Consider the following 17,105-nt stretch of genomic DNA (forward strand, 5'->3'; position numbering starts at 1 on the left):
TCTCCGAGGCTGTAAGAACTGTGCAGCTCAGTTTATAACAGAGACTGCCCTTTATAGAGAGGACATCCTGAGACATACGTATCCTTGTGGATCTGCAGGTCTCTCTGAGGACACCAAGCCATTTGCACAAAACAAGTAAAGAAACATCCTCATCTGCTTTAAAAAAAAGAGAACACTAAACTAGAACTGCTTGGTTCAATACTAAAACAAGTCACAACAATCTGAATGAACAACATATCTAATGGTTCACTGGTCAACTCTCTTCTGCATGCCACTGTGAATCAAAACCAACTCTTCCAAAGTTAGCAGAGTTATGCCGGTGCTCAGCTGATGCAACTGTGAGAAAAATCAAGCCCTGCGTAGCTCATATCCAACTCATGGCCATCGACAGACCCTGAAAATCAAGGCATTCTAACAGTGAAACACCTGAGCTACAGACTAGGTAAAAATCATGGTGAAACTCCCCCTCCATTTCTTAAGGCACTACCCCTCTCAGCAAGCCCAGGAGCAGTTCCAAACCCTGTGGGTGCACCTCATGGTAAACAGCATGAAACGATGGAGACAAGACAAAAGTTACAAAGGCTACATTCTACACTGTGACAGGACACCAAGACACATACAGTGCCAGCTCCTACCTGGAACATGGAAATGTTTAGGGGCCTGAGCGTAAGTTGGAGTGAGAGGGCGGCTGTCGGGCCGATAGGGGACAGGGGAGTTCCGACCGCTGGACGGCTCATTGCCTCCAATGAAAGAATGGAGAAAACAAAATGAGAAGAGGGAAAGCAATAAAAAAAAGCAAACCCAATCAAACCCAAACAAAATCGGTGGAATCAAAACCTCCAGGGAGAAAAGAAGTTGAACCAAAAGTATAAATACAAACAATAACGAGAACTCGTAGCCCTGGTGACTTTTTTTTCCCCCTGATATTCCTGCAGAGACAAAAATTCATGTTCAGGCTGGAGTTGAGGTATGAGCAGCTCAGGCTCATTCTGACAGCATGCAGGCAGGAGCTGTGTGCTCGCAGCGGGTGATTAGATGGGCAGCGTCGAAAAGAAGAATGGAAGGTTACTTGGCAATAATTCAGTACGGAGATTGATATTTGGAGTTAAAAGTCGCAGGCACAGAGCATAGTAGTTGATATGCAAACCCAAAATGAAACCAACTCCCAAGCAGATAGAAGCAGATGCTGGCAGTTACTACAGTTCCCTAACCCAAAAGCATACAGAAGCTCGAGATGGAAAATAGCTGTTAGGTCACTTGGCTCATATCAAAAGGCATAACTGTTCTATACACACTCTTTCATTGGTTTAGCTCTTTGGTAGGAAATTTTTGATATAGCAAAATAATTTGTAAAGCAATGCAGCCCATCCAGTGGCTGCACTCATATCCCAAATCTCTGTCAATGGCAAATTTGGCTCTGGTGACAATACTTCACCACTGCTGATTTGGCAAATCTGAATCTAATGACTAAAAACTTAAATTCCATTTTGCGCACACGGTTTGTTCCATTTGTAGGATTACTCTTACCAGGACTGTTTCTTTGCCTCCTAACAATCCACCACAGCAATCCAACTGCCCTGAAAGTTCCCGTGTCTGTCAGGGTGAGAAGGCTGTTGCAGAACCATGCTGGTTGATCCCCAGACATCAAGACTTAATAGCCAGATATCCAAACACATGACTGTGTGTGTACCATAAAAGAATGTTGCTGCCTTTTACTTTGTGCCATTCTTCACACTAGTGCAAACTCGCACAAGCAAAAACCATCCACAAGGGTGCTTATTCTACATCAGTGTGAGTGACCACAATGGTGAAAAGTAGGGGGCATGAAACCCCTTCAATTTTTCAGGTATGCACAAGGGCTTAAAGAAACCTAGAAAAGCTGATTAACAATGCAAGAAAAAAAAAAGGGGGGGGGGAAGTACAGGAGGGCTATAAAACACAACAAAAAAGAAACTGCAGGCCTACTTTCAGCTACAGGTTTCCTATGTCCCGTTAGAGGACACAAAACCTTAGACTCAGCACAATTCTTATTTATATATTTGGGGGAGGGTGAGGAAAGGAAGTTTTCTTTGCACAAAAGTTCCTCTTTTACTTGAATGGTCATATGCCAATCTAAAAGGCACCAGAAGGGAGAAAAAACAATGCTCTTTACAAACCTCGCTGAGAGAGGTGTGCCACAGAGGCCTCTGCCAGCATACAAGTTAGTCCATCTGCACATATGTGCTTTAAAAATTACATGCACAGTTCAGCAGGCTTGGCTGTACAAAATTTGTCCAGAAGAAGGCATGTGCAAAATTCTCTATTTACCGCTTGGATATTTCAGCCCTGAATGACTTAATGGACATGATATCCCCCTAACATGATGTTCTTTCAACCACATGAGTTGATGGTGGTTTTCTATTTTGGGTGCAGTGATGCTGAGCTTCTGGCCAGGTAACAGTAAGTGCTAAGTTTACTAACTCTGAAAAGCAGTATGAACAACTATTGAAAATAATATTGTCGTATCTCAATCTACGGTTCTTTACTTGGCAATTCCGATATTGTGTTCTACTTGTCCAGCCTTTGAAATACTGTGATGGTGAAACACCTAACTTGGTTAAGCTGATTTTACTCGTCTTTTGTTTCTACTGAGAAATGATGAGTTACTTCTCAGCAAAATCATTGTTTCATAGGGAAAAAACCATAAGTATTGAGATGGCCTCAAGATATAATTAATTCTAAAATTTATAACCTTTATAGAGACATGTTATTTTGCCTTTCTGCTTCCGTTGGCAATTAGTATTTTCAATGAAAGAGAAGAATCAAAAGGGATTTATTGGCCTGTGGACTGTCATAACAGAGGAGTCACAAGTACATTTTACCTGTTGGGAATAGGTAGTCAAAATGTGGGCATGTTCAATTTACAATGCCTCTATCACCGATGCTACAAATACAGGGAAGAAACTCTTCTTATACCCACCTCTTTATCTCAACCAGAGGCAACTAAGTATGCTCACATCCATAAATATACACTGGCTAATCTTGTATCTGGTACACAGATAATTTGTTTATAGAGAACAGGTGATGTTGTATAATGCATACAGTACAAGGCAGACAATTAGCGTGGTATCATCCTGCACGTGTTGCTTTACAGATGTCTCTGGTGGCTTGTATTTCCTGGAGTTCCTGTGCAGTCTCTCTCTTCCTAATGACTCCTACTAGTACTGACAAATTACTCTCCGTTACACTTTCTAGGATGGCAGTCTCATTACCTCCAACCACTGCAGGAGGGAATGGTACATCTACTTAGATTCTCATTAGATCATCCCTGAGGAGCCCACTCTAATAACGAGGCTTAAATGCTTCAGATGCTGCTGTAAAATCACCCACAATTTATGAAAGCAGTGCCAACATCTGTGGAACGTGCATATGCACACAGGAAAGCAGAGCTGCTAGCCTGCCTGTACCTGCGTCCCAGGGCTTCACGGCCAGCCTGCTTGCAGCTTTACATAAAAGTAGGGGCTGTGCATGCTCTGAATTTGGGTTCCTTGCTGTGCCCGCACAGGAAAGTCTCTCTTACTGTCTCAGATATGCCCTAACTAGTGTTAACTCCACAAAGCAACACGAGCACTCCAGTTCGCCAACACTGTAGGAAAAACCAGTTCCCACACCCCTGGCATGAAGTTGAATGTGTGTGTGTGTAGGTGGCTGGGGGATGTTAAGAGATAACGGAGTAAGTTTAATATAAAAATCAATCACTTGAGCACAGCAGCCTCAGAAGTGAAATTCAGAGGCTTTTTTCTTTCATTCTGTTTGCTCCATCAGGTAGTTCCTGTTTTCTATAGCTCGATAACATTCCCCTAGCAGTCAGGAATATAATTGCTTGCCTATACACAGCACAGTGTAATGCAGGTTCCTGCCGCCTTCTGAAGTGTTCACCACTGGGCTCACTGTGTGATGCACAAGCCAAGTTCACAGAACCAGGCCAAAAAACCCATATGCAACCAACACTGAGCCTTCTGTCAACTTGCAATTTAGTTGCTCTACTTCTGAATAGACATAGGAAAGAGCTCAACAGCACCTGAAACCCTAAGTCCTATTCAGGTTTTGTCAAACTATCATTCATCATCTTGTCCAGATGTGTAGCCCTTATTTCCTGCACAAAACCGAAAGTCACGGAACAGCCAAAGCACAGCTGTTTTACAGAGCAGAGCTTTCAGCTGCATCCACAAAACCCTGGAAACAGTTATAACACACACAGAGCATTTGATTTCAGAGACCTACCTCAGGGAAAGAAAGCAGGAACCTGTGAAAACCAAGGCCCTAATTCACTATGAAGGTGGGTAGTTTCCTTATGGGAAGGTCTGTGAGCAGAGGAATACACATTACTTTGGAGCTCTTTTTACGCGGAAATCTTACGGGGGCTTTGCAATATTCTTGAATGCAAGAATTCTAGGCATGTGAGATGAAATCCTGGCTCTCAATGAGAGTTTTGTCTCTGATTTCAGTAGGGTCAGGGTTTCTTTCATTCATGGACTTGTTTTGATTCTTTCATAGCAAAGACAGTACTTTATTGAGACAAGACCAAATTCAATGGAGAGTCCAAATAAGATTAAATGAAGTCTAAGCTGATGCATATTACACCCTCTTCCAGCTTGTTCAACATATATATTACATCACCAAACTCTCACTAAGACTTTCTGAGGCATATTTAGCCCCTTCACTCCTCAAAGTTCTTTCCATTTGGCCTTGTCTACAAGGCTTGAGCATTACGCTTGTTTAAGCATTATGTTGTATGAAAACACACTGAAACCAGTCTAAATGTCTACTTTTCTGGCTTGATGATGCAAAATAACACAGGCGTAATGTGTCATATGCCACTTTCATTATCATTATGCTGTTTGGAAATTATGCCCCTTTACCAAAGCAGTTTTGGCATGATCCATATTCTCTGACTCCTAAAGGAAAAAACCCCCAAAACTATAGCTTTATGAAATCCTTCTTACAAATTTACACCAAGTTCACCTTCCTGCTAAAAGTACAAGTGGCTTTGAGAAAGGCTGACCAAGTAAAATGGAGATCACATGATACCTCTTCTTTGAATCACTGCAAACGTATCCGTCACATCCAATTAACCCCTCCAGTGCTATAGTTCTCATTTCAGATATATTGACAAGGGTGTAATTCCCTAGTAGACACAGAAATGCTACTCTCAAGGTAAAATAATGCAGTTCTTTAAACTTTGAAAACAGACACCTAGAATACCCAAGGCAAACCCCTGCAGATAAGAATATCAGGGAGTTGCATTAGATGCAGCCAGTGCCAGAATAATCTCCCTTTTCTGCCAAACAGACGTAAAAAGGCGGTTCTTGGACACATGGTATGCAAGGAGGACAAATGAAGAACCATGTGGGAAACCCAGATCAACCTCATCAGTTGCTAACAAAGTACCTATTTATGAACGTGAAGTAGTGAAGAGGACACACAATATAGTGCAACTGGATTTCTCTCAACACTACTCGAATGTTAAAAAAACCCCGACACAACCCCCCCAAATTATATACTGGGCAAGCTATATTATCTCTTCCTATGAAAACACTTACACTTACATGTTGTAATAGTAGAGAGGTTTATGTAACAAAAATATTAGCAGTCCCTATCATCTTGTCTTTCTTTAAGTGTGTGTGCACTCTTAGTATATATATGCATATATACACTATGTGTATTTTCAGAGTATATCTGATTAAGAACTATCTTCCATCATATTCCTTTTACAGAACAAGCCAGAGCTTGCTCTGACTTAGGGAACATTATGAACATTTGTTCATCTAATGTTTTGTGAGCACTTCATTGATCACTTAACATGCTGGAAAAATTACAAAGGACCTTTTGTACCTTTCAATATTTTGTAGTAATGGGAAGACAAAAACTTTTCCTAAGCTGTTTCAATAGCTACTTATCTTCGTCTTAAACAAGTCAGGGAAATAATGATGATTTTTATCTCATTTAAGTGTAACATAGGATCTGATTGTATCTTTGCCTGCTATATGGGAGAACCTTCTGTTACCATACACAGGTACACAGCCACTGAACAAATCACTACCAAATCCTTCCATCTGACAGTGTTAATACATTAACAGCCATAACTTTTTCACTATGAGATTTGGAATTATTTGATGGTCCTTCTCTGAAGCTTCTGCAGTGTTTCTTATGTCACCCATCCTGCTGGGACTGTGGACCTACCAATTCAATTCCCTGTAGATCTTATTGAAGTACCTAACATCTCTACTTAGCTCTTTTAGCTGCAGCATCTCTTTCTGCTCTCCTTTCCATCCATCCTAACATCCACTGCAGAAGTCAAATCCTCTTCGGAGTCACTGCTCTTCCCAGCATGTACAGATGGACATCACTTAGAAGCATGACTTACATTTGGCTGCACTGTTCAGTGAGAAAACTGTTGCTCATGTTCTTTATTGACTCCTATTCTCCCTGCATGTCATCAAGGGAACTCTGCAATACTCTGTCATGTTTTCTTCCAGATCATCATCAAAAATACCCCAACTACTTTATCTGTGTATGTTTTATAAATGTCTGAGTTTGGCTCAATGCTCTATGGGAACTCAGCTTGCAGTGTTGAACTGAAACACAAAAGTGTATTTTTGGGTTTTTTTGAGTAGTTGCCTTCCTCCACAGGGAATGAATGCAGATATTCCCACCATATTAACCTAAGCACAACACCTAGGTCCGCTTAAGAAGGTGCTTCTTTCTCTCAACCAACTATTAAAAGACTACTCTTTCAATTCAGCCATGTGAATTACAAGATGTGGGTACCTGCTACTTGCCCCTTCTCCAATGTACCACATCCTCGGATGGCGTGCACTGTCACAGAGATATGAATTTGAGCTTTCAGGGGCTTTGCTGAGTTACAACACACGAATCCTGTCCAGGCCTAAGACCTTTATGTAAAATTTTCAGAAAATTGTGGATTCTTACGATGTCTTATGTGACATATCTGATAAGAACCATACCCACCCCTTTGTCTACAGTGCTTGTAATCCCACTTGGCCTTTTGTACTGGTAACTGAGATACATACCTAATTTACACGCCAGGTAATTCTTTGAAATCTGAAAACAATAGGCATGGATTTCCAATAGTTCTTCTGAAGCTATTTTCTCAACAGAAAAAGAATGAAAATGCCACTTGAAAGAGTGTGAGCATTAATTTGGATTTACAGCAAAGAAATGTTGAAATTGCAAGGATTATGAATAAACTGCATGCTGAAATGAGCAGTGTATCTATTTTTAAGGGTCCCAATCTTTTAAGTTTGAAGTGAGGTTATTTTCTTTTATAGTGACATAATAGGAAAGTTGAAAGTGCATATTAACAAAAATCTTCTAAGAAAAGGCAAGAGTAAAATTAGTAATGGTGATCTGAATGCTTGAAGAGCTATAACGTTGAGATCTATTAGCATTTCTTGAAAGTTCATGGCAACAACTTCCTTGCAACTGTTTTTGATTATCTCCAGTTTAGGATTATCTACATTAATCAGTGGTGCCAGCATAGAATCTACGTTCAACTTACTCAACTGCCTCTTTTTGAGCTCCTGTAGGTGATATAAGCTATGACCTTCTCCCCCAACAGGAGAGACAGCACAGCCAGAGAGTGCTCCAATAGAAATAAAAGTAAAACCACATTCACACAAAGCAAGAAACAAAACTAAAAGCTTATTGAACTGAATGAGCTCCTTGAAGGATCACAAAGAAAGAATAACCCTCCCCCAAATCAAACCATGGAAAATTACAGATTGGAAAAAAGAGAAATGACCAGATCCTCAGGTAGTGTAAATCCCTGCAACTCTACTGCCTTCAGTAGAGTCTGCCTATTCTCACCAGTTGAGAGATTTTAATTTTACTTTGTTGGCACTAATTATTGCCAATGCAATTAACAATTATTAACTTCCTTGTTGCCATTGATCTTTATATAATCTTTTTTTTTTTTCTTCTCCATATTTTTGATCACCTTGCTCTCATCCGGGCAATATTTGTAGTCAATTTCTAAATGCATGTTTTAAGAATGTGGAAATAATAATTAAATTTATATGCTAACTAACTGCTGTAGTGATTGTTATATACTGCTTTAGAAAGAAGCTAAATTAGGCACGTACAAGTTCTAAATAGTAAATGATAATGCTTTCCTGTATATTTCTAATAGGTAATTGCTTGATGACTTTTCAACTAGGGCCCTTAGAAATGACATATTTCCTCCGAAAAAAGGACATTATGTCTATTCTAACGTAGTTTTAAGTGTAACGGCACATTTCGAGGCATGCTCAGCTATACAGCCAATGACAACCTTACGGAGATACCTTATTAGCTTTGACAGAATGCTAATAAATCTCCAGCCTGGAGGGTACTCCCTGGCGAGGCCTGGCTCCTTACCTTTGACATGGGGGATGAAGTGGTGTTGGAAGGGGGAGTTGGGGCGGGAGTCATGGTGAGTGGAGCTGAGACTGCTAGTGCGCAGGTATGACAAGCGCTGCACACCAGTAGAGAGCAGCTCTGCGGCAGCAGGGAATCGGGGGGCAGAACAAAATGAAAACAAAGAAAAACAATAAGAGAAAGGCCGGGAAGGAGGCTTCAAAGGAAGAAAAAAAAAGGCATTGAACAATTAGGATTCTGAAAAGAAGGAAGGAGAAAAAAAAATGGTTAAAGACGTACCGAAGGGTTCATAAATGTTAGACAAAATTACAGGAAGTATAGAAGAGAGGCTTAGATTTGAACTGCATCGCTAATTTGGCATAACATTTATTGGCTTAATGAGCTTCTGATCTATGCCTTGTTACCAAAAAGTAGTCTGCTACCAGCATGCAAACATCACAAACATTGACGCTCAATTAGTTAAGAAAGCAGCTGTTTTGAAAAGTGCCTGACCAAAAAATGTCAGTCAAGCAGCATGCAAGCTGTTTTCTATTGTTTTAAGACATTCCAAAATGCTGCCAACATCAGCTAGGGCACTGTGGGAGGAAAAGGCTGCAAACTTTTTCAAAACTTGTAGCACTCAAATTTTTGAAGAACCTTATGCTGACAACGTCAACACAGTGGTTCACTTCTCTCTCAAGGGCTAGCTGGGAGCCAAAGAGAAGTTATCTGGGGCCACTGTGTTTATTCAGAGAGAAATTATTCTTGCAAATAACATGATGATAAGAAGTGCCATTAGGAGAAAAATGGTAAATATACATGTGCTATTATTCAACATGAATAATTACTGGAGGAAAATTATAAAGTAGCATTAACAATTACCCCAAAGCAGGATAGCAAAGATCAAAATGATAAATTCTACAAAATTACTTCTGTGTCATATGAGAAACAGAAACAGGTGAGCCAAAGATGAGATCATCTGAACAGAGGTAAGTTTGAAGAAACATCTTCTCAGAAAATCCCTCAGGCTGCAAACTTTTGAAGATTTTACATTTGGATCCAAACTCTGGCTTGAGCCCATCCGCCCATCACAAGAGTTACATAAACAGACTGCTTCTGGGGAAGGTCCTTGACTGAACACAGACAGTAAAACTCAATCACAGTGAAGTCTGGAATAGGGCCTGGATTTGTTCATACCCCTGATACAACTGATACAAATGGAAAAATCCTCTCAGAATTGCCAGAATCAAGAGACAGAAGTTTGCAGCTTTTTCACGCTTTTAAGTCTCTTTCGGTTTCAGTTGTAACGTCATCTTAAAACACAGTCATGTTGTCAGCACGAAGTATCAGACACAATTTGCTTCTGTCCCACCTCCCTTGGGTCCTTTAAATAAGGCATTCACTGACAGACACAATTAGCTGCTTTCAGCCCACCCCCACTAGGAAATGGCTACAGCATTCAAGTTCCACAGTGGTGGCTCTATTATAAATCTTTAATTTCAAAAATGCAGCTCCTATTGTATATGGGCTTTTGGCATCCCAACTGTTCAGCTGTAATCACCAAGGAAGATGGAACTGCACGATTGTATCACTTAATGTAAAAACAGATTACAAACGATTTAATTCATTACCATAAACAATAAAATCAGTCTTGAAAAGTATTCAATGAATAGCATTTAGAGATAAATTTTTATGTAATTTGGGTGTGGATGAACAGTTCATTTTCATATCTTGTTTTTATATACACAACCAGTAATTTTGAATGCACTGGGAACCTGAATGACCTGTACATTTTCTATATTGTACATAGAACTTGTACATCGATGCTAAACCAGTAAATGAAGTTTGTGTTTTTTAAATGTTCCCAGGCAATTGCCTATGGCTTTAATTAAAGAAATCTACCTTGCGAACCATGAATCTCTGTTTTAAAAAATGACTAGCAATTTGGAATATCTGGGGCTTTTGCTGCTGAATCTGAAGATTCCATGGCTCCACCAAGCTTTAAATGAATTGTTTTTTAGGAGGGAGGAATCCTACATTACTGACTTCTGTATAGTCAAGCCATAATTTTTGTTTCCAATATGTGATACTTTTCCCAAATTCCAGAATGAAGTTTGTGATTCACTGCTGCAAATTTTTGCTCGCTTTCAGAAACGTATAAAGATTTAAAAAATAATTCATCAGAAACAAAACCAGAAGATCCATATTTATGATGTAGGAAACACTCATCAGCCTAGTGCAAAAGACTACACCAATCAAGAACACAAAAAACAGGTAGAAAAGGATATTAAAATATGCAACTATTTTCAATCCTAAATTTCCACTGCTAAGAGAAACAAGTGTTTCGCTGCACCACTAAGTGACATAATAAAGAAAAAATAGTTTTACATATACTTCTAATGCAGTTGCCCTTACCAGGTCTGTGGAAATGCTGAGGGGAACGTGACATGGTGGGTGTGTAGCTATGACGACTGTACACTGGAGAATTAATGGAGCCCTGACTAGTAGACCTGTGAATCATGCGATCCCGAACATCTTGATAACCCTGTAGAACAGAAGCATTCACTAATAAATGTAAATGCACATTACACATTTTTAGTAGCACTTGACTTTCATGGATCTGAAGACATCAGCAGAAGCTACTGAAATAACAATATCCCTTAAGCTTTCAACCTACTTCATTATTACCGTTCTCTAATGATCTGTTCCAAAGACTCCAATCCATTTTTATAGTCTGGGTAAGAGTTCAGTCTTGGAAGTTCCAACTCCACCTGTGATTTCTATTAAATTCTGTATAATCCTAGATTTGCCCACATTCCTGTGACTCCATAAGGGCAGCTGCATTCAGAGTACAGCTGTACATTCAGAGTATGCAGCGTGCTGCACAAGATACATGAGCTAGCTTTCAGCTAGCTAACTTGGAGACCAGCAAGAGTTCAATAGCTGCAGCACAGACTCCTCTGTGGCTTAATTTACCATCTGTCTCAACTAGCTACATCAAAAGGTATTTAGTATCAAAATTAGATTCCCTTTGTATCTGAAAACATGACACCTTCTCGTATATAATTCAATTTACTTGTTTCCCTGGGAAAAAAAAAGTCAATTAAACAAATCAAACAAAAAACCCTCAAAACAAACAAATCCCCGCCCCCCCTCAAACCCACAAAGCAAACCAAACCAGGACACAAGGGATAAGACTGATGTTAATGCATGAAGATTTACAAGAAATTTTATAATCACTTTTTTTACACATAGCAATCACTATGATTTGCAACTTTTACGTTGCAAATAAGCAACACTCCCCAGCCCCAAAACAATAATGCTTCTGCAGTAGCATCTATTGTATCCTGACAAATGACTTCCCAAATGTTTCATGTTATTGTGATGTTCAAATTAACTCCTAGGGAAAAGCAAAACCAAACCAAACCATAGTTATGTTTTCTTCAAGACAAAACTGCAATGTTTTAATAGCAAATATGGCTTATTATTTAGATGCTTAGAGCAGCATTTTAGCTCATGTAAATCATCCAGCTCCTGAGATCTGAGTCTGCCTGTGCCACAAGGATGAATGTATAAGAAGTGACCTCTGCTGGAGAAATGACTCTGCTTTATAGACAACAAACGGGTAGGAGTGGTAGCTTTTTTGTATAATCTGTCAATAAGAACTTAATGTTTTCCTTTTAGAGTTTATTTTTGTTAAGTTTCAACATTCAGAAAACATGTCTATGTGGCAAACAGAGATGGATCAGACTGATAACAAAGTCAACACCTGCATTTGCTGAAGTGAATAATTCTAATCACAGATACTGCCCCCAAAGATTCCACCAAACTTACTTCTGCAGAAGGGGTAGGTGATAATGTCCTTGGAGACTGCAAAGACATAAAAATAAGGTTACCGAAACATCATTGCATGTGCTGGACCAGAAAATGGCAATCTAAACATTGCTGCAGATACATGGATATGTGGCAACATAAAATGGCAATGTAGAAATTATTGAGGCCATTGCAGCACTGGAACTTGCTTTTTCCACATTGCTCAGGAACTGGTCCATAAATCATTGAAGCAATTAAAGTTTCTGGGAGAATCTTTATAAGCGTGATTAATTCAGTCAAATATCATGCAACATCATCTCTCAGCCATCTAATCATTGTGGCAATTAAAACATAGCTGTAAAGATCAAAATCAGAAAGGGTTATTAATTTAATAACCATGCCTGTTATGAAGAAATCTTTAAAGTGGAAATCAAAAGTAAATAATCTTAACTCAGAGCTTTGCATGGCATCAGAAATACAGACTAAATTCCAGGATGAAGCATGTTTTTCCTCCAACACACATACTCTGGCAAAAATGTGCTTCTCCCCAAGGCCTTACATTTCACACCCATGCAAAGGAGTACGTAGTTGTCATCAACATTTCTTTGATATGATCTCCTTTGAATCTCTGTGTTTTTCCATGGTTACGTCAGGAGAACAGACAGGAATTACAAGCATGTATATTGAAAGAACTGTGCAAAGGCCAGTGGGCAGAAATAAGCACAATATTATGAAAAGTTTGTATTACAGAGATAGGGAAACTGAGGCAAGAAATACCTTTAGAAATGAAGCATAAGATCATGCATACGTTGATGGTACGAACAAGAATAAAGGCTATGTATAATTACCAGTTATGTGCCCTTTAATCACAAGACAATTTGAAGCTGGAAAATCAGGATTTAATTATTTTCTTTATGCACTAAACTTCAATATTATTTAATTGCCATAATAAACTGAGCAAGAGATTACGCTTTTAAATAAGACCACAATTATTATAGAATGATACAGCTATTAAGATAATGTCTCAGAAGCAAAACCGCTGATTCTGGTCTAACTATTACAATAATGTACAGCAGCAGTAGTGTAAAACGTATGCAGAATTTCTGGTAATAAATATCCAGCTATACATTTTGCATTGAGAGATCATTAACTCTTATGGAGCTGGTGACACTGTGAAAGCAAAGTATCCAAACAAAGGAGCAACATTTTTTATTTGGGTACAGAACATCCCCCTTTCAACAAGTTTCCATAAAGCTCTTTAAAGACTGCTTTTGTTATTTTCCATCAAAGCCTTGAATGTCTTTTACATTCTTGTTTTCCTAATCCTTATTACTGCACAAGTTCTATACAGCAAACCACCATTTCATTATAGATCTAACAGCAGCAGCCATAAAAACTTTGCTCCACATGAAACATATCATACACAGTGCTTTGTAGCATTATTCTCCACAAAAACAACTGAGAGCTAATCTAAAACTTCCAATATCAGTGAAAAAAACACACGTTGTGATGTCCGTTCCCACTAGTAACTTTTGTGTTAGTGAATAAACAAATTTTCATAATCTGCTGTGGTTGCCTAGATGCTAAGGTAATGGCTACTGTAAAAGGTAGTCAGAGGAATCTAAGACTGGGAAGGCATCCCAGAAAGTAACGTGCTGAATCCATGACGAACCTTTCATGTATTTTTACTCCATCACTATCTGACATCATCTCATTGCTTTCTGGAAAATGGAACCACACTCTGCAGCCAACTTACTGTTTTATCATGCACAGGTGAACTGCCACATCTCAAACTCTGAGTTTGCCAAAGAATGCTTGGTTCTTCAGGGTTTATGAGGTCTTTTAAAATCTGGTCTATCACAGAAGTCTACACTAGTCAGTTCGCAATACACTCTGCAGTCGACTGAGAAGAAACAGCTCAGTTCCAGAATAGTAAGCCAGTGGAAATACAGTGTGATGACTTCAGATTTAAAAAAAAAAAAAAAAAAAAGTCTGGCTAGACAGCCTGTTCTGACCAAATTTACAGTAAAACTTCTACTCACTGCCACAGGCTCAGTGCTCTATCACTTTGAGATCTAAGGGGCTGCTCTAATACCTAAAGTTGTACAGGTCATTTTGTGCTCTGGGAAATTTCTGCAAACTTTTACTTTTGTCATTTTATAACACAAATTCCAGCATTTTGCACCGACGTCATTTTAAGTGTCTTTTTATTGAACTACCAGGTAGGATGCCTGCTTCATTTTGAAGCATCTATCACATTAGAAAAAATACTTTTCTCGATTTACGACAGCTTGTTTACTGAAAGCTGTTACAGACATTCAATACTTTCAACAGATAGAATACTAGCAATAAAGGACATGCAGGTAAAATGCTGCTTCTCTCAATACTGATGTAGCAAAAGTCAGAGCTAAGAAAAGACAATTTCAGTGCTAACCAGGTTGCTGCTAGCAGGGCAGAAGTTATAGGACATGAAGAACCTGAGTAACAGTTTCTGGAAATTGTTATCACTACATTAAGGATCAGTCTCAGTAGCAGAAAATTTATTTACAGATCTCATTTCGTTATCTCTTCATCTCTTTTATATTAGAAGCTAAACCAGCTCTTCATGAGCTGCCTTCCTCTTCCCCACTAGCTGCTGGCGGATCTGCAAGCACAAAGCCTGGTCCCGCTAGATGGTGCTATGTGAAAACATTTTTCATCACAGACTTCCAGAAAAACAAGATTGGGATTTAACTGAACATGAGAGATTATGAGTGAGAAACTTTTCAAAGCACTTCCCTTCCATTGCAATAAAGAAGAAAGTCTCATGCTATGTTTTCTCACATTCTATAGCTAAAGTATATAATTTCCTTGTAGCCCATTCCCTGTAATTAAGGTGTGTCTCCACCGATGGATTAACTTTGGTGGCTCTTGCACATCTCTCTTGTACACCCAGAAATCTTTCTTAGCTGAGTTCGGCGATTTTTTTTTTTTTAATCATGGTGAAAGGCATTTCTAGGGTACAAACTTAAGCTCAGGCTCCCCTTTTCTGTAACACCACGACATACACACACTTTGCAAAGAGAATACAGGTTAAATCACTCAAAATCTGCAAATCCCTGCCATGACTAAACATGCCACCTCCTTTGCTTTCTAAAGATGATGGTGGCTGATGTATGATGTACCAAGATCGAGGTGTCACTCGATTACCACAACACAAACACAAAGTAAGAGATCACTCCACCCCTGATGGGCTTGTGTTCTCATTAGGGCAAGGGAAGGGAGGAGAAACAGGTACAAAGAGGTGAGGTAACTTGCCCAAGGTGACAGAAGTCAGCAGCAGCATTGAGTGGAAAACCCAGATCCTCTGAAAAGAAGGTGAGAGCCCTTTTGTTTCCAGAACAAATTTCTGTAGTCACCAGAAATTAATCGAATTTAATGCTGGTGAAAATACAAGGTAAGAAAACCCCAAAGGCTTTTGCTTATTCCTAGAACAAGCATGACGGCAGACAGCTTCCACGATACTGCTTTATCAGCTTCCAACATACTGCTTATAATTTAAAAGACTAACCCTATAAAACATTAAAGAACAAAGTAGAAAAACTGAGACAGCTCTGGTCTGTTGATGGACAGAATACTTTGCTAAGAGAGCAGATTCAGTCACTGATCGGGGCATCTTCAGACCACTGGTGCCTGAATGATTTACTATACTTCCTTTTTCCTCAGCTCATCTTCATACTCAATTCAGTTACAGTCAGTAAAGTCACTGAGATTGCAAGGAAGGAAATCCATTTCCATGTCCATTTAGATTTGCATTCAGGAAGTCTGATTTACAATCAGATGGTATTACATGACAAAACCTGCCTCATGATCTGCACTGAAACCATGTAAATAGTAATTGCAGCTATGGAAGTTCACCTGAGAAAACTGGGGGGCCGTACAACCTGAAAGATATTTTAAAATGCAAATTTAAGAGAATAAATTAGACAGTTTTTTTCTATCGTTGCAGGATACAAGAATCCTTACTAAATGTCAGCAGTTTAAAATGTGAGGCAGCTATTTCCATAACACAACTAACCTGCTTTCCCAGGTGGAAGAGCACTTCACCCTGACCTAGTTCAGATTTTACCCAGTATGTCTGGCAAAGTGCTCTGGAAATGTATTTCCCTTCAATATGTGTGAGAGAAAGCATCCTGCTGCTCTTAATCCTTCTACTGCCACAGAACACCAGGGTATTCCTCATACGCTGTTGTGAATATTGGTGCTCTACAGCACACCAGGTTGGATTTCGCCTCACATTCTGGACTTTGCTGTACCCAAAGACTAGGATATCCATGTGAGTCATGAGAATGCACATGCAGACAGGCTGCAAACCTCCCCCCTGCCATTCCTCTGCCAGTGGCTGGTGTTAATGTAGGTGTTTAATTGTGTGTTTGATTGTGCAGTTACGCACATGAGGCATCATCGTGACTGTTCCCATTAAACCCAGATCAAGCAGACAAAAAGCACTTTGAACAGCAGCAGCAACAATACCAAGGAGTGTCAATTAGAAACTGTTTCAAAAGAGGATAGAAGCGAAGCAGGCTTTGAATAAAGCTTATAGCAGAATGGGTTGCTTGTCGGTTCATTACCTCTCCAAGACTCTGTCTCTCCTGTCTGTCCTCGTAGGCGGAAGTGTAGAATGGCTCATAAGTAATTAGGTCTGGACGTTCAATGTCATAAATGGCCTTGACTTTGGGAATGGCTGCTAAATCCTTGTAATCAAGGATCTCATTGTCTACTTTTGCCTGAAGGTCAAAGACAGAAGATAAATTAACTTACACAAATGCACCGGTAATTTCTGTTTTACACAATTTATGATTTTTGTGTCTTTTTTGTCACACTGTTGCTGCGGAAAACCCTTTTTGGCACTTGAC

At 39.4% G+C, this 17,105-nt stretch overlaps 1 protein-coding gene across 1 annotated transcript in view; it reads right to left on the bottom strand.

Moving 5' to 3' along the window:
* The window catches only part of ABLIM1 (actin binding LIM protein 1), a 110,117-nt gene that overhangs the window by 18,815 nt on the left and 74,197 nt on the right, over positions 1–17,105 (bottom strand). The window contains exons 10-13 of the mRNA XM_075155132.1: positions 16,821–16,976; positions 12,232–12,267; positions 10,813–10,942; positions 636–740 (exon numbers count right to left, since the gene is read on the bottom strand). Of these exons, the coding sequence (XP_075011233.1) occupies positions 636–740; positions 10,813–10,942; positions 12,232–12,267; positions 16,821–16,976 (427 nt within the window). The remainder of the gene's footprint in view (positions 1–635; positions 741–10,812; positions 10,943–12,231; positions 12,268–16,820; positions 16,977–17,105) is intronic.

This window comes from Calonectris borealis, chromosome 7 (assembly GCF_964195595.1).
Source record: "Calonectris borealis chromosome 7, bCalBor7.hap1.2, whole genome shotgun sequence".
In the NCBI taxonomy this organism is placed as follows: domain Eukaryota; kingdom Metazoa; phylum Chordata; class Aves; order Procellariiformes; family Procellariidae; genus Calonectris; species Calonectris borealis.